Source organism: Eublepharis macularius, chromosome 1 (assembly GCF_028583425.1).
Source record: "Eublepharis macularius isolate TG4126 chromosome 1, MPM_Emac_v1.0, whole genome shotgun sequence".
In the NCBI taxonomy this organism is placed as follows: domain Eukaryota; kingdom Metazoa; phylum Chordata; class Lepidosauria; order Squamata; family Eublepharidae; genus Eublepharis; species Eublepharis macularius.
The window spans coordinates 173,605,920-173,630,214 of record NC_072790.1 but is presented as its reverse complement, the minus strand read 5'-3'; the positions used below and the strand labels follow the sequence as shown (position 1 = coordinate 173,630,214).

Genomic DNA, 24,295 nt, shown 5'->3' with positions numbered 1-24,295 from the left:
TATAATCTAACCAACTGCAAAAAGGCTAGATATGCTTGTATCTAAAGCATTTCAGCAGCTGTCTTGCTAGTCTTGCCTTTAGAATCACTGAAGCAGCTAGTCACATATATGCTGCCCTGAGCTCTGTAGAGATCTGTTAAAATGCAAAAGCCAAGTCTACCTCCCTGCAATACAAGTCCATGGTACTTGAACTGCGTGTCCTGTTGACTTAATTTTACTCCTCTTTGTTTTACCAAGGCACCCTGAGGTTCTGTCAAGGTGCTGTATGCATTGATTTTTTAAATCAATGGATGCCTGCAAAATAATTATGATGTTCCATGGACAGTGAAATCATAAATGTATTTTCTTTCAGTTTTCATGCTAATAACTGAATTAGGTAAGCTGACAAGATGTCAAAGTGAAGAACCCGCAGAACTTGGAACTGAAATACTATATCCATGAGAAGTGTCAAAACCTTGAGATAAAACCCTTTTCAAGGGGATGGTTCACTTTTTTTAATCCTGCCCAAGTTTTTTGAAGCTAGATCTTCAGGGTTACTTTGTGAGGGCTTGCCTTTTATAGGTGTGGCTATCAAGTATCTTGAAGAGCTGAAAGGGATAAGCAATGGGAGAGAGCATCAGGAAAGAAAATCTTGCAATGTATTCGTACTCTTCAGCAATAGAATTCCTTAGGTAGCCTTAAAGCAGGTATTTCTTCAGGCATGGGTGTTATATCTTGAGCTGATGGCTGCTTGCCAGGCTGTTATGCTAAAGGAACTTATGAGATGGAAGCAGACAGTTAATTGAAACACCAGTTTGTTAGACTCTATCTAGCCATTGTCCTAAGGCTTTATTTCTTTAAAGCAAGGCAGCCGCTGGCAGTTTAATAACTTGTGATTATGTCAAATATCCTAAAATATCCATTAATCACTGCCAAGGCTGCATCTGGAACAAACATAGCAGCCGTTGTTCTGGGGAAGAGCTGTGGCTCAGTGGCAGAGCATCTGCTTGGTGAGCTGAAGGTGCCAGGTTTAATCCCCGCATCGCCAGCTAAAAGAATCATGTAGTAGGTAATGTGAAAGACCTCCACTTGAGACTCTGGATAGTAGGCAGTACCCACCTTGATAGACCATCTGGCTCAGTATAAGGCAGCTTCATGTGTGTGTCTTCATTGTCTGGCCAAGCACTGTTTAGGAAGGGGCATAGAGAACTTCAGGAGTGTTCTGAAAAGAGGTGCACAGTATTCATCCTTTTCCGCTTTCAGAATTTGTTAAGCAGGTGAATACTGCTTTTTTTTTCCTGCCTCTGCATTTCAGCTGCCCATATCTTGGTCTTCTTTTTCCTCCTAGGTGATCAAAACAAGTCTGGGATATAACAGAGGGATGCGTGGGAGGGATAACATTAATCTGAATAGAAAGATACGCAGACTTGAACTTGATGGAGTTTAAATCAAGGCCAACCAGGTGCTCTGAAATGTCGTTTTTTGTTCCAGAAGCTAAGCAATTTGATTTTTCCCTTTCCCTGTGCCATATTCTATTTCCTTAAACATTATCATGGCATAATTAAAATTGTTTAATTAAGATACTTTTGTAATCTGCCTGCCCTACCCCCATGATTATTGAGAGGGGTGTATTGTCTGTGAACATCAAAATCCTACCTCTTGGGTGTGTGTTTTTTAAATTTTATACTGTTTGCTTATTTTACTCAATTATTGGGTATTGTTATTTTAATATTATTGAAATTTTAATGTGACCGGCTCTAAGCCCATTTGTGGGTTTTTTAAAAAAAAAAATCTAATAAATTTAATCAACAAAAGGACTCATTGGTCCCTCTTCCCTTACTTTTCTCTCTCCTGTGTAATCTATAATATGGTCACAGCATCTCATGGAAACATGTAGAGCAGCTCAGTACTCGGATGGGTGAATTGTCCCAAAACTGTCACAACAGTCTTGAGATTTTCTGTAACTTCGAAAGAAGTGCTTGAAGGATGTGGATTTGACACCTGTCATTTAAGATTTCAAGAATAATGGTAGATGTCCCAAAGAAAAATGATATTTTATTTGTTGAATGCCAAGGAGACTGAAGTGATCATGCTCACTAAAGAGGTGTGCAAGAGTCAGAAAAGGTTATAAAAGCAGTGTATTTCTCCTGAGTTCCGTCCTCGGAATAGGATTAAGTTTCAGCTGATAAACTGTTTGCAGGACTTGTGACAATAACTCTATGGGTTCTAATTCTTATTGCTTTCTCCTAAAATTTCCAGCTAGGATGTTATTAAAATCCAGCTGTAAATTCTGTGTAATGGGAGCTACTGTGTAATTATATATTGTAACTACTTCTTTCACATGACACAGATTACTGAACAGGTATCAATGGTTAATTTGAAAGTTCTTGCTTCATCTCTTGAGCAATACATCTCTTTTTTTAAAAGGATGAATGGTTTTCCGAAGTGCTGTCCCAATTTAGATTCATTCTCTTGGGATTTCAGTCTAACAGCGATGTGATGAATTTTATGAAACTTTCAGAAAAAGAACCACAAGATAGAATGCTCACTCTCATTTTTCCCAGGAACAATGAATATTGGATTTTTTTTAAAGCTCGGTAGGTGCAGGATTCTATAACCTTGATATTTCAGAAGCACAGGAAACATAAAAGAGGAACAGAAACATGTTCAAAACAAGCCCTTGGTGTGCTGACCCTGGGAAGAGGGAGTGTTAAACATATGTGCATTCTGGCAAAGGGCTAATTAGGAAGGTTGTTTTCTGTCTTATAACACAGAAGTGTGATCCTTGCTACCTAAAAAACTTTGTGGACCAGGTAGCCACTCACGATGGGAACTCCCCCTTCCCCTAAAATGAAAACCTGCCTTGGACTGCTCTTTGAAACTCCTATAGAACAGGTTTTGTCCAAAGAGCAGTTCAAGGGGAGGGTACTAAGACTGAGTTGTTAAATCTACTGTAATGGAATATTACAATCATCCATATGAAAAAAATAGCTGTTTGGTATTAGACAGTTTGTGTTTCATTTCAGAGGGATCTTATAAAGGAGCCATGTCAGGATGACACAGCTCAGTTTAAGTTTAAGTGAAAACATGCTTTCAAGTGCAAGCACAGATTAAAAATTTACAGAGAATCTTCTGAACAAATAGGCCGTTGCGGCTTAAAGTTAATACACTTTCACAGTTAGGAAAAGAGATGGCATTCTCATGTCACATCCACAGATTGCACACTGATGTGGTCTCATTCCTGCCACCTTATAATGTGATGGCTTTTCTTCTTGGAAAAAGCACATATGACAGCAGGAAGAAGCCTGTTATGCATTTTAGAACTGTGTAGCTAAATATTTTTTTCTGACAAGCATGAAGTAAGGACTGCAAGAGTATTCTCCAGTCCAGAGCAAGTGATGATAATCTTTCTTCCATCCTTGATGGGATCATCTCATTGAAAGAATTCTGCTGCATAAAGCAATAAAACCGGACAGATTTGTCCCTCATAATATCCTTTTGTTTGGAGAATAGTGCTTATGAATTTAAAGCCACCTCTCAATAAGTTATTCTGAGAAGAACACTAAATTAAAATACCTTTGCTGTATAGGGATACAGTACGCAGCAACACCAAAGTAACCTGTAGCAAGCAGCAATGAAGCTAAGCCTGTCTCCTGCTCTTCAGAGTCAACTGGAAATAATCAGTTTCTGACTGAACAGGTGAGAGATCTTCCTTCATTACAATGGTTTGGCTCCTGTAAGCTGTCAGCAGAAGATGCTGTAGCATCGTGGTTGGAATGTGAATCAGCACTTTGCTGGTTCAGCTCCCACTACTGCCATGAGTTCTGCAGGTGGCCTTGGGTAAGCCACTCTTCTCAGCCCTGGGTCACCAGTTATATGGTGGGGATAATAACAACAGTGACTTTGTTCACCACTCTGAGTGGGGCACTAATCCGTCTGTAAGAGTGGTATATAAGTGTTGTTGTTATTCACAAACCATTCTCTCATTCTCCTCCCCCATCAGTTTTTTCCAACCCTGGGAAGCTTTATTCCCAGACTCTAATAGTACATGAGTTGAGGCTGCAGTGGGAAGAGGGAAAAGGATAAAGTCATCCTCCTGTCTCTTCCATCACTGAAAGAAAGAGGAGAGGGCACTTTAGCCCGCTCCTCAGTGCATGCTCCCAACCTGTATGATTACATGAATGCCATAACTCCTGTATTAACATTATAGTCCTTCTTTCTCATGGAGACTTAAGGCTAATTGCACAGTGTAATTCAATACAATCAACAGCAGGGACATTCAGTAAACAGTACAATAAGATAGATAGCAGAAATGTGAAAACAAGCAGAAATCTGATATAGAGCTGAAACAAATGTAAGCAGTTTGACATGACATATTGAACAAAGTAAAAATGATTGAGTAGAAACATACAGTGACAGGCAGTGCACTGTAGTATAGTCTAAAGTCTGTATCCCTTTATCAGAGCATCTTTTTAACCATTTCCTTACAGTACAGCCCTATTACCTGTGTAAAAAAGCCTCCCTGAATAACTGTTTGGCACAGTTTGCAGAAAGCTAGGAGGTGGAAGCTTTCCTTATGTCATCAGGGAGGCTATTCCACAAGATGCAGGCCACTGCAGAGAATGTGCATGTATGGGCAGCTGTTGATTTTATCCATTTGCAGAGTGGCATCCACAGAATGCCCTGTTCTGATGAGTGAAGCTGCTGTGGCAGAATATAGGGAGAGAGGCTGTCCCATACATGTGGGGGATCAAGGCCGTGAAGGGCTTTGCATGTGACAGCCAAAACTCTGAATTGAGCCATGTAACTGATGGGTAGCCAATAGAGTGATTGTAGAATGGGAGTAATAAGCATGCTTTGCCTAGCTCCTGTAAATAATTGAGCTGCAGCATTCTGCACCATGGAGCCTCCCAATTGACTTTGGGGGGAGATTTCTGCAGTATCCCCATCAAAAGTGGGGAGCACAATGTCCTTCAAGATCTCCCCCAGAGACTTTTCTGTTGGGAATAATGGACAGCCAGTTGGAAAAAAGTTTTAGAACACTGTTTTTATACTTTATTACAGCAGCAAGAGTACTTTATGCACAAAAGTGGAAAACTCCAACATTGCCTACAGTGGAGGAATGGTTGACAAAAGTTTTGGAGTTTGCGTCAATGGCAAAACTTACTGCATTAATTAGAGAAAGGACATTAGTTAACTTCTTGACTGAATGGAAAGCGTTAATAGACTTTTTGCATGAAATGGATAATAAGGATTTGATGTCATCTGGATTTATGGATTAAGAAACAGGAACAATAGAAAAAAGAGGGTTTTGTGACTAATTTAGAATAAGTAGGACTCTAGAAATGATATATACTTGTTGCGGAGAAAATTGGAACTCAACTTGTAGTGTAATTTAGGGGGGGTTGTTTTCTTTTTTCTTTTCCTCTTAATTTTATAGATATATGTATTGTTAGTGTGTTATGTTTAGAATTGTGTATTTTTTCTTGTTCATCTTCGTTCTTCTGTGCCTCCACACATGGGGACTGCGCAGGCGCAGGCCAGCCGCCGGAGAATTTTCTAGAGCTTCCATGGCTCCGAAGGGGCTGTTTGTCGCGCGCCTCAGCGACCGTTTTCCCGCCCAAACGGTCATGTGATCCTCCAGCGACCAACGGCCCCTTCCCTCAGTTCTCTTCTTGCCGCCGCTTGGAGAGAACGTGAGCTTCGTTGCTCTGTGCTTTTTTGTGCTTCGTGCTTTATTCTGACTGATTGCTTGGCTTTTGACTTCGGACTTCGTGACCTCGACTATTCTTCGGATCTCGTTTTGGACTTTGTCGTGGACTCGGTAATTTGACTCGGACTGTTTTTGACCTTCCTTTCGCGTGCCCCTGAAGATGGCCTCAAAGGCTCTCTTTAAGCATTGCCTCCAATGCCACACGAAAATGGCCAAGACCGATGGCCATGAACTGTGCCTGTTTTGTTTGGGGGAGACCCATAACGTGTCGGCCTGTAAGATTTGCCAGGGCTTCACCAGCAAGGCCCGGCAGGAGCGCAAGGCCCGACTGAACTCCTCCCTGTGGCAGAAGGTCATGTCCGGAGGCGCTCCGTTGCCCTCCCCCAAGGCCGGCCCTAGCCCCTCTGCCGAACGGCATTCAAGAGCTGGCTCAGTGGCCTCCGCGAGGTCGGGGTCGAAACCGCGTCCCCCGAGTACCTCGGCGTCGAGAGCGGCCTCTCCAGCGCAGGGACCGGTGCGGCCGCCCCGTAGCGCGTCATCTACCAGGTCGGATCCGAGACCTACGTTGGAACCGAGGATCCTGGTACCGAGTCCCCGGTCGGAACCGACGGGATCGGTTCCGATGAAGCCTAAGAGGTCGAAGCTGAGGTCCCCTTCGAAGGCGAGGAGCGCGTCGGTTCCGAGGTCTTCTTCGGAACCGGCGAAGAAGAAGAAGAAGACCAAGCATCATCGGTCGCCGCGTCCCGCTCCTCAGGAGGAGGTCATCGTGCTTCCTCACACGCCTTCCCCTCATCTGGGCTCCCCTGAGCCAGAAGGCATCTCCGTGCCGGTGCCGGATCCGATGGCCTTCGAGACGGTGCCCGCAGAGTTCTCGTCGGGGCCGGAGCCGAGCCCGCACCGTTGGAGCCGACCATCGCTTGCCCTTCGGTCGCCGAGGCTGGGACCGAGCCCGTCTCCTCGTCGGAGCCGTCCGTCGCCTGTCCGTCCGTCTCCACCTCCGGTCGGTCGTGAGCGGCATGGTTCCGGGGACAGTGTCCGATCAGTCCGGTCCACTGCGTCCCGGCATCGACAGGCTTCCTACCTCCCCTCGCCATACCGTTGCCAATGGGAGGGGGCACCTACGGGCTTCTCCGTGTCGGAACCGAGGCCTTCGACATCGAGGTCGGCGTGGGCTCCCCCTCCACTCCGGGCTCAGGAATCCGAGCTCGGTTCCGGTGAGGAGGAAGTGGAGAGTTTTGGCTACCAGTCGGAGTCCTGGTCCGAACCGTCGCCGGCCGAGGAGCTAGTGCCATCTGCGGACTCGCCATTCGAGGATCTCCGCATCTACGCCGACCAGATGGCAAGGATGGCCCAGGCTCTAGAGATGGATATCTCTTCGGCAGTCCCCCAGACCAAGGACAAGCTCCTCAAGCGTATTTACGGGGATAATCCGGCGTACGTTGGGTTTCCAATGCTCGAGGGTATTGAGGAAATCGTGGAGAAGGTATGGCAGGTGCCCTGTGATCAGCCTCCAACATCCAAGAGGATTGAGCAGCTCTACAAAATCAAGCAGGGCACCTGGCCGGCGTTGGTGAAGCACCCTCCACCTTCCTCCTTAGTCACGGAGGAATTCAACCCCCGACGGTCGGGTCACTCCTCGGTGCCTGCCGATAAGGAGGGCAAGAAGCTGGATGCCATGGGTAGGCGCCAGTACATTGTCTCTTCACTGGGTCTGAGGATCGCCAACTACCAGACCATCATGGCAGGGTACCAACTGTACCTCTGGGAGAAGTTGGCGTCCTATACCCGAGACCTCCCGCCTGAGCAGAAGGCTGTGGTGTCCCTGCTGCAAACAGAGGCTGTCCGGCTGTCTAAACAGCAAATGAATGCTGGGAGCCACGCTGCTGACACTGCTGCTAGAGGGATGGCTTCGGCGGTGGTCCTCAGGCGCCACTCTTGGTTGCGGTCTACGGCCCTGTCCCAAGAGGTGCGTTCCAGGGTGGAGAGCATGCCCTTTGAGGGGGACTCGCTGTTCTCTAAGTCCACCGACGAGACCCTGAAAAAGAAAAAAGAGGACAGGCAGACGGCGCGGTCCTTGGGTCTGGCTCCTGCGGACAAACCCGCCTCCAGGCCACGGTACGCTCCCCGTTCCGGCCCTTACCACTACCAGGGCAGAGACCAACAGCAGCGGCCGGGTTACCAGCAGTATCCTGCCTATCAGCAGCGGCCTTACCCTCCCGCACAGCAGCAAAGGAGGCGTCGGCCCTTCAAGCCTCGTCCGGCACAACAACCGGCCCAGCAGAGGGAGCAGCAGGGCGCCGGGAGGCAGTACTGACGGGTCACGCCAGCCGTATCCCCGAACTTTTCGGACAGACTGAGTCCACTCCTCTCTGAGTGGGAGTCAATAACATCTGACTCATGGGTCTTAACGATTGTTGAACTGGGATACGGGCTGGAGTTTGTTGAGCTGCCTAGATGCAGTTCACCCCTGACAGCTGTCAATAACACTATGGCCGAGCTGGATGCGGAGATCGTGTCGCTCTTGGCCAAGGGTGCTGTGGAAGAATTGCCCTATGAGGACTCTGTAAAGGGTTTGTTCTCTAGGTTCTTCCTGGTCCCTAAGAAGGATGGGGGCTTACGTCCCATTTTAGATCTGAGGGGCCTTAATGCCTTCCTCAAGGTGACCAAATTCAAAATGGTTACGTTGGCGGCTGTGATCGCCTTGATGAAACAGGGAGATTGGTTTGCGGTTCTTGACTTAAAAGACGCATACTTTCACGTGGGCATACGGAAGGAGCACAGGAAATACCTGAGCTTTGTTTACCGGCAAAGGGTTTTCCGGTATAAGGTGCTCCCCTTTGGCCTGTCCACTGCCCCACGAGTGTTCACTAAATGTGTGGCCCCTGTGGTTTCCTTCCTACGGGAAGAAGGCTGTACCATCTTTCCGTACCTCGATGACTGGCTCATCGTGGCTGAATCGGAGTCTAGGCTGGTGCAGGACATTGGCTTGGTACTTAGCACTTGCCAACGCCTGGGGCTCCTGGTGAACTTGGAGAAATCCAAGCTGGTGCCCAACTGCAAGGTGTCCTACATTGGTGCACTGTTAGACTCTGTGGAGGGTAAGGCCCTGCTCCCCTTGGAGAGGGCTCGGTCCCTAAGGGGTCTAGTGTCCATGTTTAAAAGGAACCGATTCCAGTCTGTGCGCACTATCCAGTGCTTACTAGGGCATATGGCAGCGGCCACCTCTGTGGTGCCTTTCGCTAGGCTGCGTATGCGCCCTCTCCAGAACTGGTTTGTGTGGAGGTACGATGCTCTGTTGCACCCTCCGTCCCTCAAATTCTCTATCCCGAGGGTCATCCTCTCCTCTTTGGACTGGTGGCTGTCTGATGACAACTTGTTTAGAGGGACCCCTTTTGGGTATCAACACCATGACATCACGGTTACCACTGATGCCTCTCTGTTGGGATGGGGGGCTTACTGTGGTGATGTGTCTGTGCAGGATGTCTGGTCTGAGAGGGAAAAGACCCTCCATATCAATGTGCTTGAACTAAGGGCCATTCGTTTTGCACTTGTGTCTCTTACAGCACTGCTGAGAAATCGTCAGGTCTTGGTGCAGACGGACAACACGACTGCCATGTACTACGGGAATCAGCAGGGGGCCACAGTGTCCATGGCCCTGTGCCGGGAAGCCACACTCACTTGGCAGTGGGCTATCAAGAACGGCGTGTCGCTCCGTGCTATACACGTGGCTGGGTCAGACAATGCCCGGGCAGATGCCCTCAGCAGGGTCCCTTTGCTGGACCACGAGTGGGAACTGAACGTAGAGTGCGTTGGGCCGATCTTCCAGATGTGGGGTCATCCAGTGATAGACGTGTTCGCCACTGCGGCGACCACCAAGGCCCACACGTTCTGTTCCAGGGCAGGGAGCGACCCCCTCTCTATTGGGGATGCCTTCCAGTTTACGTGGACGCAGGGCTTGCACTACATGTTTCCTCCGTTCCCCTTGATTCCCAGGGTCCTGTGCAAGATAGAGGAGGACGGGACGGACTGCATCCTGGTGGCCCCCTTCTGGCCACGGCAGGTTTGGTTCCCGAAGCTCCTGCGGATGTCCCAACGGACATATGTGAGTCTGCCCCCTCGGCAAGACCTTCTCCTAAACGGGAGCCTAGTCCACCACGATCCCAGGAAGCTGCACCTAACGGCTTGGCGGATCGTTCCTCCCCGATAGGCTTTACTGACGAGGTACAGAGGGTCCTCCTGAATGCTCGTCGGCCATCCACTAGGCGCGCTTATGCGGCCAAGTGGCGCAGGTTTGAGCTCTGGGCACTTGCCAGAGGAGTGGTGCCTGACAGCAGTCCCTTGGGGGTTGTGTTCGAGTATTTGTGCCACTTGCGTGGCCTGGGCTTGAAGGTGTCCTCCCTCAAGGTACACTTGGCAGCGATATCAGCTGCTCACGCCCGAGTTGAGGGTGCTACAGTGTTTTCTCACCCACAATCCCGCCAGTTCCTTAAGGGCATGTACAATCTTTACCCACCTGTGTCGGCGCCAGTGCCTCAGTGGTCGCTGTCCTTGGTGCTCTCACGTCTCATGTTGTCTCCATTTGAACCTATGGCTACATGCCCCTTGGATATGCTATCCTACAAGGTAGCATTCTTGGTGGCCGTCACATCGGCCAGAAGGGTCAGTGAGCTGTCTGCACTGCGGTCTGACCCTCCCTTTCTTGTGTTTCATCCCAACAAGGTGGTCCTGCGTCCCTGCCTCGGGTTCCTGCCCAAGGTGGTGTCCGCCTTCCACCTCTCGCAGGATATCTCACTGCCTGCGTTCTTTCCTCAACCTTCCTCTAAGGGGGAAAAGGCCCTTCATTCCCTAGACTTGAAGAGGGCCCTAGCCTATTACCTGGATAGGACGAAGGAATTCCGCACCTGTCCTCACCTGTTTGTATGTTTTGGGGCCAAGGACAAGGGTAACAGGGCTTCCTCACAGACCCTGTCTAGGTGGATTGTGGCGGCCATTAGCAAGGCCTATTCCCTGGCAGGGGTGGCTTGCCCGCTTCATGTCAGAGCCCACTCCACGCGGTCCCAAGCATCCTCTTCGGCACTCCTCAGGGGGGTGCCCCTGGTTAACATTTGTAAAGCCGCCACATGGTCCTCTGCAGACACCTTTGTCAGGCATTACGCCGTTGATGTCAATGCGGAGCAAGATGTATCTGTGGCCAAGGCTGTCTTACACTCCCTTTTTTCCTGAGGGAGTTTTGGGATGACTTTCTTGGTGTACCTGCTGGGTACCCTTGAGTGAAAGTGTGTATATATGTACCTTGGGGTGTGTATGTATGTAAATATTGAGTATTTATGTGTCCTTACACAGTTTTTTTACATAGATGTATATATGCATATCTATTTATTGTTGTTCTTGTTTGTTCAATAAAATTGTGTTGGACTTCACCCCCGCCTTCCTTATTGTGTGAAGCTTGGTACACTCCCATGTGTGGAGGCACAGAAGAACGAAGATGAAAACAGGGTTAACATACCTGTAACTTATGTTCATCGAGTTCTTCTGTGCTGACACACAACCCTCCCTCCTACCCCGCTGTGAACTCCAATGCACAATACTGTGATGGCTGTAACGGAAATTGGTGTTTTTAAGGTGTTATGGCTGAAGTGTGTTGGTCAAGCGGCGGCAAGGGAGAACTGAGGGAAGGGGCCGTTGGTCGCTGGAGGATCACGTGACCGTTTGGGCGGGAAAACGGTCGCTGAGGCGCGCGACAAACGGCCCCTTCGGAGCCATGGAAGCTCTAGAAAATTCTCCGGCGGCTGGCCTGCGCCTGCGCAGTCCCCATGTGTGTCAGCACAGAAGAACTCGATGAACATAAGTTACAGGTATGTTAACCCTGTTTTCTCTGTGTTTGTGTTGTGGTGTGTAGTTTATAGTTTAAATAAAGAAAATTTTAATACCAACAAAAAAAAAGATCTCTACCTTCCCAACCAGCAGCACTTCCATCTTGTCTGTGTTCTGTTTCTCTTTGTTTTCAGCTAATCGGCCACAGTATCAGACAGCAACTTAAAAGCTCTAATGCATCATCAGGGGATTTGCATAGAGATGTGGAGTTGGGTGTCATCTGCATATTGATGACATCCAATCCCACAGCTATAAATGATTTCTCTTAAAGGTTTTACGTAGAGGATGAATAACATGGGGGATAAGATTGAACCATGTGGAACCCTGCAAGATAATTTCCACACTGAAGATAGCTGTTCTCTAACTGCAACCATCTAAGTCTGTTCCATGAGGAATGTTTTAAACCAGTCCAAGGGACATCCCATGATACCCACTTCGGCCTCCAAATGCCTCAACAGGATGACATGATCTCCTGTATCAAAGGCTGCAGATAGACCCAGGAGGAGCAACAATGAAACATGGTCTTTTGTCTGCATTCAGATCAAGATTCAGCCCACTAAAGTCTTGAGTATTGTAGCTCCTGGACCCTTGTCTTAAGAGTGGAGCATTTTTGGCCTCCGCTTTGGTTCTAACATGAGCTTAGGGCTAGAAAATGGAGTCTGCATCCTGCTAAAGTTAAGGTAACCAAGGTAGTGAGTCAATAAGCAGCAACGGAATGCAGACCCGCTCCTCCCTAAAGCCCACTTCAGGATGATTAAACCAGAGGGCCATTCTCCCCAAGGACTTTGGATTCTCTTCCCTGAATAATATGACCTTATTGAAAGACCTGGGTCTCCAAGACAATAAGCACTGGACTAACTTCAGCTAGTTCCTTTCCTTATCTTAGTGACTGTACAGGAAGATTCCTACCCTCTCCGTAATCTTGTTATTCACTCAGATTTAAATCTGTGTTTCTCCAAACCTCCATGAAGTATTTTGAACTTCTATGTTATGTGTCTAATCACATGTCCTACAGCCATATTGATACGATGTAGCTCCCAGACCCTTTCCTTAAAAGGGCAGGGCATTTTTGGGCCTCTGCTTTGGTTCTAACATGGGCTTAGGCTAGAAAATGGAGCCTGCATTCAGCTATAGTTAAGCTAACAGCAGTGGCAACAAGCCATGCTGAGAGCAAGTCCTTAAGCAGCAATGGAATGCAGACCCGCTTCTCTCTAAAGCCCACCTCAGGCTGATTAAATCAGAGGGCCATTCTCCCCAAGGACTTCAGAGCCTTCTCTCTGAATAATCTGACCCTAATGACAACCCAGTTCTCCAAGACGATAAGCAATGGACTGCCCCATCTAGTTCCTCCCCTTATCTTAGTGACTGTACAGGAAGATTCCTGCCCTCTCCTTAATGTTATTATTCACTCAGGTTTAGATCTGTGTTTCTCCAAACCTCCTCCAGGAAGCATTTTGAACTTTTATGCAAACCAGGAAAACTCCTCTTTTCAATATCAGCTTCCTTCCCACTTTAAACTTGAGTGATTTTCCAGAATTAGATTTTCTGATAGCCTTAATGTAGGGCAGGGTCTAACAGGTGCTCAGCCTTATCATAGACCCATCAACCTCCCAGAGACAGCCATCTGTCACTTCCAGTCTTTAAAATAGTAGAGTCCAGTAGCACCGTTAAGACTAACCAACTTTATTGTAGCATAAGCTTTTGAGAACCACAGCTCTCTTCATTAGATTCCAGTCTTTAGTTCACTTATCATTCCCCCACCTTATGACTAGCACATTCCAGATCATGAACATCTGTACTATAAGTATAACCCACAAATCCCCAGTACTTTGCAGCAGTTTTTCCACCTTCTGCCCATGTGTAGCACAAGTTCCTTAGAGACATGAGCTGGTCTCTGTCTCTACACTTTACCTTTCTGCTTTTCGCATCAGGATTCTACAGGATTTCCACAGTCTACAGGTCATATGCTATCCCTCCTTTTGTTTTCCCTTATAGAAAGGTAGCTGTTGTGGAAAGGTTTTTGGTTTGCTGCTTTGCAATCTCTCTTTTATTTCTTGTAATAGTTGTTTAATTCGGCTTGTGTGTGTGTTATGTGCCATCAAGTTGCCTCCGGCCTATGGCGACCCTATGAAGGAAAGACCTCCATAACGTCCTATCATTAACAGACTTGTTCAGATCCTGCAAACTGGAGGACGTGGCTTCTTTTATTGAGTCAAGCCATCTCATTTTCGGTCTTCCTCTTTTCCTACCGCCTTCCACTTTTCCTAGCATTGACTTTTCCAGAGAATCTTGTCTTCTCATGATGTGACCAAAGCACAATAGCCTTAGTTTTGTTGTTTTAGCTTCTGGGGAGGATTCAGGCTTGATTTGATCTTGTACCCACTTATTTGTCTTTTTGGCTGTCCATGGTATCTGCAAAACTCCTCCAGCACCACATTTCAAATTAATCAATTTGTCTGAACTTTGCCATGGAATCATTCCAGTCATCTAGCATAGCTCATTAGATGGTACTGTAAGCAGTCTGCTCGGTCTCCACCATGTTTAATAGCTATTTAATATAGCTACCTGTGATATAAAATCACAGGGCCCCTGGAGTAAATGCAGTTTGGTTTGCAAACGGGAATTTCAACTAGCAGTTGCTGAGTCCTGCCTGGGAGATCTAGGCATGAATGGAATGCCAAATGTAAATGCAGAGTGGCCAGCGGTGATTAGTTTACAGTCCTCTCAGCTCCGGGAGGATCTAGGCATGAATGGAATGCCAAATGTAAATACAGAGTGACCAGCGGTGATTAGTTTACAGTCCTCTCAGCTCCGGGTGGAGCCAGAGCAAGAAATGTCTCACAATGTCTTCCCATTTAGCACATTCCCTCCTTCTGTGATGAGATTCCCAGCCCATGATTGAGGAGAAATCAGTTAGCACTCATAAGTTCTTATAATTCATTCCCGGGAAAGGTATATTCCCCAACTAAATTTATCAATTCAGCTCCAGTGGTACCCATTAACAAATTGCCCCCTTTTGTGCAGTTCCAGGAGAGACTTTGCATTTTCTTTTACACACCTCAGCAGCAAGCAATCAAGGTAATCAAACCTTTGTTATTCCCAGGAATTGACCATTGGAGTCTTTGTTCCAATGGCTGAGAGGGCTCTCTCTCAAGGCATCGTTTGCCCTATAAGAATAGGGACCCTTGCCCCATTCAAATCGAGTGGTGCTCACTTATCGTGCTCACTTATCTGAAGTGCTGCTCCTTTGAGGTTTCCCTAAGCCTCTTGCTCTCCTGGCCGAGGACGCTGGACGTTTGAAGCTACTCTCTTCCTCGGACTTCCGGTTTGGGATCCATGGAGGTCTAACGCAGCTCTAATCGTGGAGCTGACCGGGCTGCCGTTTAAGCGGCCGGCGGGGCAAAATCAAGCCCGCGGCCAACTGTTCTCAGGCGGAGAACAGGCATAGAACGCTCAAGCACCTCAGGGCGCGTCGATCTCGGGCGAGGGGGGGTCCTACGCAACGGATCCTCCCCCGACCCTTGAGGTCCCACCCTAAGACAGGTCGGCTATAGTCTCTGCGGCAGTCCTGGTGCCAATGCGGTTGGCATAAGACCTACATGCCCAAGCTTCAACAGGGGAAGGAAGAGCGGATGGGAATCTAAGATTGAAACAGCGATTACAACCCAAGGAAAGTGAATGAGAAGGTAAAGATCACTATCTCTTGAAACGGGACAGATCACTTAAAGTAAAGAAGAATTAAAGTAGACTTTTAAACTGCAACAGACTAAGTATAAGGAGGGGAGGACCCGGCAAGAATTATATTAGAAAAAGGACTAAGTTATACGAAGTTATTAAAGAAATTGGACTATTGTTTTGAATACCTGTGGCTATAAGGAGATATCAGGCTGTGAGAACGTTTCACCATCGCGAGAACTGCTGTGGGAAGTCGGGAAACAGGAAGTACGTAACAATAATAGAGTTGCTGGAGAGAGGCGGCCCTTGCCAGAGGGCAGGAAGTAGGGAATCGCCATTTTTGAAAGGGGAAGAGCCGCGGCTTCAGCGAAAGAGGAAGTAAGCCATATTGGATTACAAAAATCATAGAGGAACCATAGAGAAAAGACGCCCGACATTTTGGACTCTTTAAAAGTTTTTTTTTTTGAAAGACGGGGACATTTAAACTAAAAGGACATTAAATTAAATGCCACGGAGCTAAGGAAGAGAGCGGACTCGTGGGAGCGAGCCAAAGCAAGCCCCACAATGTTGAAAAAAGAGTGGCAATCGGCGATAGAGAATTTGGATAAAAAACTTTTAGAAGTGATTAAAGAGCTCAAAAACATGAAACCGGAGTTGGTGAAAGAGGTTAAAGAGACAGTGAAAAATGAGCTGGCAGAAGTGAAGAAAGGTATGGAAACAATGCAAAATGACCTGCAGGGAACACAGCAAAGAGTCAAGGTAGTGGAAAGCGCGGTGGAGAACTTAGCAGATACGCAACGAACAGAGATGAGGGTGATGAGGGGGAGAATGGCGGTTGCGGAAAGTAAACATATGGAGAAGCAGCTGAGATTTCGCGGCTTGCCGGAAGTGGAAGGAAAGAGACAGCTCAAGAACAGATCACTGAGGTGTTAGCTGAATACCTGGGGAAGGAGGAGGAGGAAGTTGTGGCTATCCTAGATGTGGTATATCGTGTAAATTCAAGAATCGCGACCCAGAGGAAACTACCAAGAGATGTGATTGTGCAATTCACGACCAGAAATATAAAAGAGAAGATTGGGACTAAACAGTTTCAAGATCCATTGGAGATTGATGGCAAGACGATTATTATCATGAAGGAATTACCCAGATCGGTGTTGTTAGATCGAAAAAAATATAAAGCTCTAATTCAGATTCTGAAGGACATGAAAATAAGGTACAGATGGGAACTACCAGAAGGAGTGTCCTTTGAATTTGGAGGAGCGAAAAAGCGCATTAGATCTGAATCAGAGATGGAGCAGTTTATAAGGGACAATGAAAAGGACTTACCAGCAACAAGATTATGAATATGGAGTGCAAAGTTTTATCTTGGATTGTAAATGGACTTAATTCACCGAATAAGAGAAAAAGTATTTTCCACTGGCTATTAAAACAAAAATGTGATATTGTATGTTTGCAAGAGACTCATATTAGAAAACAGGATGCAAAGTATCTAAAATTGAATAAATTGGGCAGTGATTTTGTAGCGGCCTCTAATAAGAAAAAAAGGGGAGTGGCATTGTATATAAAAGAGGAGCTACAGCCAAAGTTAGTGATGAGAGATGCGGAAGCCAGATTTTTAGCAGTGGAATGTATATGGAATTTAAAGAGAGTATTGGTGATTGGAACCTATGCACCTAATGGAGCAAAAGAAAGCTTCTTTGAGGACTTGAGGAAGCAATTAGATGAACTTTCTTATGACCAGATAATTCTTGCAGGAGACTTCAATGGAGTGACAAACTTGGAATTAGATAAAAAGTCAGCAACTGCACAAAAGAAAAGAGGACTATTACCAAAGACGTTCTTTGTATTGACGCAACAGGAAACTTTAGAAGATGTATGGAGAAGACAAAATCCCAAAGGCAGACAATATACGTTTTTCTCTGCGAGACACTCTACGCTATCAAGAATTGATATGATCTGGGCCTCAAAAGACTTAGCACTTTGGACTAAGGATGTGGAAATAATACCTATGGTAGGCTCAGATCATAATCCAATTATGTGGAAGTTGGGGAAAAGGAGTAAAAGGAAAGGATGGAGAATAAATGAGGATTTGCTGCAAGAGGGAGAAAATATGGAGATGTTGAGAAGAGAAACAAAGTTTTTCATACAGTATATAACATGAATAGAGAAGTACCAACCAACAAGGTATGGGACACCTACAAGGCAGTAATTAGGGACATATTAATGGACTTAAATGGAAGAGCCAGGGAAAAAAAAGAGGAGAAGAGACAGGAGATCACAGAGAAAATAAAAGCCAAAGAAATACAGTTAAAGAAAAGACCAGGGAAAAAGAAAATCTACCAGGAAATTAAAATTCTTCAAGAACAGCTGACAGCAATGAATAACAAAGAATTGGAATGGAATCTTAAGAGAATGAATCAAAAGGTGTTCGAAGGCGCAAATAAACCTGGGAAATATTTGGCATGGCAATTGAAGAAGAGAAAGGAGAATAAAATAATAAATAAAATCTGTGAGGACAATAAAGTGTACCTGGAACAGACAGCTATTAGCAGAGCCTTTTATAAATTTTATGCCAAATTGTATAATAAAAAAGAGGTGAATAAAGACTCAATAGCGACATATTTGGAGAAAATGAAGCTCCCAGTAATTTCGGAAGCTTGGAGAGACAAATTGAACAATGAAGTAACGGAGGAAGAAATAAGAAAGGCAATACAGTCAACAAACTTGGGAAAGGCGCCAGGACCGAATGGATTTACAGCCAAATTTTATAAGGTAATGGCTAATGAACTGGCACCATTCCTAAAAGATGTGATTAATGGTGTTTTAAAGGATCAACGGATCCCAGATACTTGGAGTGAAGCTAATATGTCACTGATCCCCAAAGAGGGGCAAGATTTGACTAACGTGAAAAATTATAGACCTATATCGTTACTTAATAATGATTATAAAATTTTTGCGAAGATACTGGCGGAAAGAGTGAAGGGATGGCTTTCTGAAGTTATTGAGGAGGAGCAAGCTGGTTTTTTGCCAAATAGACAAATCAAAGACAATTTAAGGACAGTTATAAATGCTATTGAATACTATGACAAACGTTGTGACAAGGAGGTTGGTTTCTTCTTTGTGGACGCTGAAAAAGCGTTTGACAATTTGAACTGGGACTTTATGTTTGCCACCATGGAAAAGCTACAAATGGGAGAAAGATTCATAAGAGCAGTAAAGGAAATTTACAGAGACCAGAGTGCAGCAATTGTGGTGAATGACGAGGTGACCAAGAAATTGACTATAGGTAAAGGAACAAGACAAGGTTGCCCGTTGTCTCCACTGTTGTTTATTTTGGTTTTGGAAATACTGATGATACAGATACGAGAAGACAATGCAATCCGTGGAATAAAAATAAAGGACTTTTCCTATAAGGTCAGAGCATTTGCGGACGATATAATGCTAATTGTGGAAAATCCAATGGAGAATATGCCAAAAGTAATAGAGAAGATTAAGGAGTTTGGAGATTTGGCAGGATTTTATGTAAACAAAAAGAAGTCAAAGATATTATGTAAAAATATGACTAAACAAAAACAACAACTATTAATGGAAATAACAGACTGCAAAGTAACAAGTAAGGTGAAATATCTGGGAATTGAACTGACTGCAAAGAATATAGATTTATTTAAAAACAACTATGAGAAACTGTGGACTCAGATAGAGCAAGACTTGATTAAATGGAACAGACTGAACTTGTCATGGTTGGGAAGAATTGCAGTAATTAAGATGAATGTGTTGCCAAGAGTGATGTTTCTGTTACAGACAATACCAATTATCCGAGACTCTAAGCAGTTTGAAAAATGGCAGAGGAAAATATCAGATTTTGTTTGGGCAGGCAAAAAGCCTTGAGTGAAAATGAAAGTGTTACAAGATGCAAAAGAAAGAGGCGGAATGCAACTGCCCAACCTAAGACTTTATTATGACGCAATTTGTTTAGTGTGGTTGAAAGATTGGATGATGCTGAAAAACCGGAAATTACTGGCCTTAGAAGGATATAAAAAAATATTCGGATGGCATGCATACTTATGGTATGATAAAGTAAAAGCGGACTCTATGTTCTTACATCATTATATTCGGAGAAGCCTATTCACAACTTGGAAGAAGTGCAGAAATTACCTACAAGATGGAATCCCCTCATGGGTGGTTCCATATGAAGTAATAGATCCGAGAACTGTCGATAATGAACAACAGTGTTTAACATACAAGGAGATAACCCGAATGGAATTCTCTAAACCCAAAATAAAGACACAGGACGAGTTGTCTCCAAGTTACGATTGGTTTCAGTACAGACAGATCAGAGATCTTTATAATTCGGACTGTGTGAAGGGAGAGATAAGAATGGAGAATTCGGAATTAGAACAGGCACTTTTACAAGAGGATAAAAAGGAAATCTCTAAGGTATATAAAGTGCTGCTGAAATGGTATACTGAAGATGAAACAGTTAAAGTGCAAATGGTGAAGTGGGCTATAAACTTTAATAAGGAAATAACAATGGAGGCGTGGGAATACTTGTGGAAGAATACATTGAAGATCACGACATGCACCAATATTAAAGAGAATGTCTACAAATCGTTGGTATATGACACCAAAGAAAATTGCGCTGGGGAATTTGAACACGTCTAATAAATGCTGGAAATGTAAAAAGCATGAGGGATCTTTGTATCATATGTGGTGGACTTTTGAGGTAGCTAGGCAGTACTGGGGGGAAATAATAAGAGTAATAAGCGAGATTTTACAATTTCAAATTAATAAGAACCCAGAACTCCTGCTACTGAACTTGGGAATGGAGGACATTCCAGCACAATATAGGACATTGCTATTTTACATGACAGCAGCGGCTAGACTTTTGTACGCGCAAAAGTGGAAAGTGCAAGAAGTGCCAACTATTGAGGACTGGATATATAAATTGCTGTACATGGCGGAAATGGATAAAATGACAAGGAAACTGAGAGACCTTGATCCAGGACAGTTCAACACAGATTGGGAGAAGCTGAAACAATATTTAGTGAAGAAATGGGAGGTGGGAGGAGAACTGTGGCAGTTTGAAAATTACTGAAATACAATAAAAGTAGAGGGAGGTGACTTTACCGGGGGGTGGAGAGTTAAATGAGAATTTCTAAGCAACTATTTTATTAGACTATTATATATAGCATTAAGTATTATAGGTGTTATTATAAGAATTATAATGATAGAAATTAACTAATTATAAGGATAGAAACTAATTAATTTTATTTCTGGCAATAATCGTATAATGGAGATAATTTTATAATTGCAGTGAAGGAATTTAAGTAAGGTGGGAAAATATATATTAATGTATAGATCATGTATTAAATTGATTGAATTAGTTTGGAGGTATATATGGGTCAAATTGGTTGACTATTTTTGGCGGATAGTTGCATAATGGAAGAATAATATAATTATATAATTAAAACAGTAAGAAGATAAGATATGTAGAAAAAGTAATATATAGAGTATAAGTTAAATTGGTTGACTTATACTGAATGTACTGTTTATAGAAGTATCTAAAATTATGCTAAATGAGGGATAAATTGTTTGTCCCATATTGAAGATGAGATTATAAGATAGAGTATAGAGTACCAAAATTAGCTAAATGATTATTATCAAAAGAAAATATGCCAAGAATGTATTATTTAGTTATGCATTATTTAGTTCTTAAAGTAAGTAGGAAGACAGAAGGAGCACTGTGTTATATAGATACGCTTAGAAGAAAGTGAAAGTTTACGTTTGATAGATAGAATAAATTTGAAATGAGTAAGGGAAAAGGGACAAGGGGTTGGAAAACTGTTGGAAGTCAACAAAAGGGGGGGGGAAAGGGAGGGGGTTAGATTTGGAAAAATTAAAGGAAACTGATTGTAATGTACAATTTAATGACATCTAATCCAATAAAAAAATTAAAAAAAAAGAAGCTACTCTCTTCCTCCATGGACTGGACTACTCTCCAGGATAGGTAGATATACTTTCCCTCCCTTATTCTATTCCAACTTCTTGTTGGCCTCCTAGGACTCTGTGTGTGTGCAAGCATTTTATTATTTACTCCTGTGTGTGTGTTTTTTCCTCTTTAATAAAATATTAATCTTTGAATCTAAAAGCACCAGCCTCATCTGCTATCTTGGGGAAGGGACCCTGTAAAAATTGGTGAAAAAATCCTGTCGTTACCCTCTCACATAGCCATCTTCCTTGCTGTTAATCCCCCCAATTCTATTACTCACAAGGAGACCAATTCAGATAACAGTACCTTGCTTTTTGTGTGACCTGACCACATCAGTTGTAAGCTAGTTGTCTCCTCTTTGTTTTGTTGCTTTGCTTTGGTGTCTATCCATGGCAGATGTGCAGAGAAATAATCAGCACTGCTTGGAAACAAAGTGCATTTTCATTATCAAATATCTCTTCTGTGTACTTCACCATCATTTCCATCAGGAGAATAGCTTTCTGGGTGTTTTATCTGGCATGAACGTGTGGAAGACTTGTGGATTTGCATGGGTATACATTTGTGGGGCAAAAATGTGACTTATTTTCAGTCCAGTATCTTATAGCTCATTAAATAGAGCAATGACCTGCCCCCCATCCCAAGATGTGAAAACATCTAATTTCAGCACCAAATTTCCTCTCAGCCTTTAAGAAACATCCTTTCGGTGTATAATACTGGTGTATTTTATTTATTACAAGGCGATCATTTTCAATTCTATCCACTTTTTTCAGAAGAATACTGAGGCTGGTAGTGATATGCCTTTGAGCCTAAACACTTAGCCACCATTTTGTTCATGAGAAGTGTACCATCTTAGACAAATCTTCAGAAATAAGAGTGACTATAAATGGAGATTATTATGAATAGGAGATAAAGGGGTCAAATTGTTTCCGCTTGGGCTCTTTCAATTTCTCCAAACTGCTGAAAAACTGAAGCTTAGGTAGAGATGTGTAACGTGATGATTACTGATTATAGGTAATGCTCTCCCAAAAGTGACATTGAAAGACCTAAACAAATCATGAACTACAGAAAAGGCACAACTCCTGAGGAATTTGGATTGCATTAGTGCAGGATGAAGACAGAGGTGGTTTTTACTTGATTTAAAAGGTCTTGGTATGCAGAAAAGGAGTCTGTGCTGCAGACCAGTGGTGTGGTCTCAATGATGTCTTCCTGATTAATTGTACTTCTTGAATTATGGACACGTTTGATACAGGGCATGTTGGTCTGCCCTATCTGCATTTATCCATTAAAGATTACTGGGGTAGGAAAGATCCTGCATCATTGCAGGGAATCAGCCAGTTTCTAGTCTTGCAATTATGTGGAAGAATACATGTGACACTTGTGACAAATGCTAATATTACATGATAGAATGTTTTGAGATTATGTCCTCCACTTCGTTTCACATTTGGCTGTTTTGAGTGTGTGAGTGCATTTGTGTTGTTTTGGTGGTCCCACTTAGAAACAATAAAAACAGCAGTTGGCTACAAGCTTGTTGAGGACATTAATACTGCTATAGAGTTTAGTGATCATTCTGAAGGGGGCATATCATTCTTTATAAAACAGCAAACACATGCAAGAATCTTCCTCTAAACACTGCATTGAGCTGCACTGGTTAAGTGTTTGAGCTGCAAGTCAGCACTCTGCTGGTTTGAATCCCACCACTGCCATGAGCTCAGCAGGTGACCTTGGGTAAGCCACACCTCTCAGCCCCAGTTCCACAGCTATATTGAAGGGATACTAATAACACTGACTTTGTTCACACCTCTGAGCGGGACACTAATCTGTCCAGAAGGACAGTATATAAGCACATTGTTGTTGTGGTGGTACTTTCTCATCAAGTTGCACATTGCATCAGTCTTTTATGTTTGAGGCTACAGTTTGTACTAAGGGAAGGAAATGGGCTGGCATTTTAAATGCCAAGGAAAGGATGAAGGTGCAAATGACATTGAAAGCCTGGCTTCTTGATCGCTTTTCTTTATGGAAACAAGATTATGAATGTGAGGAATTTTTCTAAATGAGCTAATCTTAAAAGTGAAAGTAACTTTATCTGTAACACAGGAGATTACAAGTACAAGAAGAAAAGGATTCCTTACTGAACATGCTGCCCCCTTTTCTGCTTTTTTGACTGACAACTTTGGTCGCCAGCACAACTACTTAAGGATCTCCCTGACTGAGAAATGCAACCTCAGATGTAAGTCTCTCTCCTCTTCCTGTAGAAGCACACTTGTAGGGTCCCAGGCTGTGTTCAGATGACAAGCAATTACTGAGCATATCTTTAAAATGCAGTGGTAACATGGTTTCTCCTGAAACAGTATGTTTATGTGACTGGCTCTATGTTGCAGTAATTAACACATGCAAGTTGCAATCGTGTTGGCTAGCTGGATTGTATGGTAAATTGCTGTTCTAGTGCTGTGCTTCTCTGGCATTTTGGGTCTTGAAATGGATATCTGTATGGGGTGTGCTGTAAAGCAGAGTACCTGATTAAGACTCCAGTGGACCTATGTGGATTCCCCCACGTTATGGAATCCTGATTATGTGGAAGTATTTTTTCAGTGGTGCTACAAGCATTACGGTAAGACATTTTAAAGTAATAAGCAAGATTATGCCCTTCTGTTTCCTCTCACAGAAACAATTCTGTTCCAGATAGAAACAAAATGGGAAAATTGCCTAGATGAAAACATGGTAGCATTGTAATAACTGTTTGTGGCTAAATTAAACCTTGGCTGTTAGCAACATGGATGTTTCGCTCCACCTCTACTTGCTTACAGTATTGCTGTTCTCAGGAGCATCCACATGACATCGTCTTCTATTCATCCTGCTTCGGTGTTCTCCCACACAGTCAAGGCAACTTTAATTGCTGGGTGGATAGGAAGGTGTACATTTTTACAGCCATATTAACAATAGTACAGGAAGACTGTTGTGTAGACTCCGTGGCCGATGCCTCTGCATTCACAGCAGCAATGAGAACTACTAGAGAATCGTCTCCGTAGACCTTGTTTTGGAGTAAATGATGGATTTGGATCCTCTCA

At 44.1% G+C, this 24,295-nt stretch overlaps 1 protein-coding gene across 3 annotated transcripts in view; it reads left to right on the top strand.

Moving 5' to 3' along the window:
* MOCS1 (molybdenum cofactor synthesis 1) overlaps positions 1-24,295 on the top strand; it is a 57,082-nt gene that overhangs the window by 6,441 nt on the left and 26,346 nt on the right. For all 3 annotated transcript variants that reach the window (XM_054978261.1, XM_054978269.1, XM_054978276.1), the window contains exon 2: positions 23,325-23,457. In XM_054978261.1, coding sequence (XP_054834236.1) covers positions 23,325-23,457 — 133 coding nt within the window. The remainder of the gene's footprint in view (positions 1-23,324; positions 23,458-24,295) is intronic.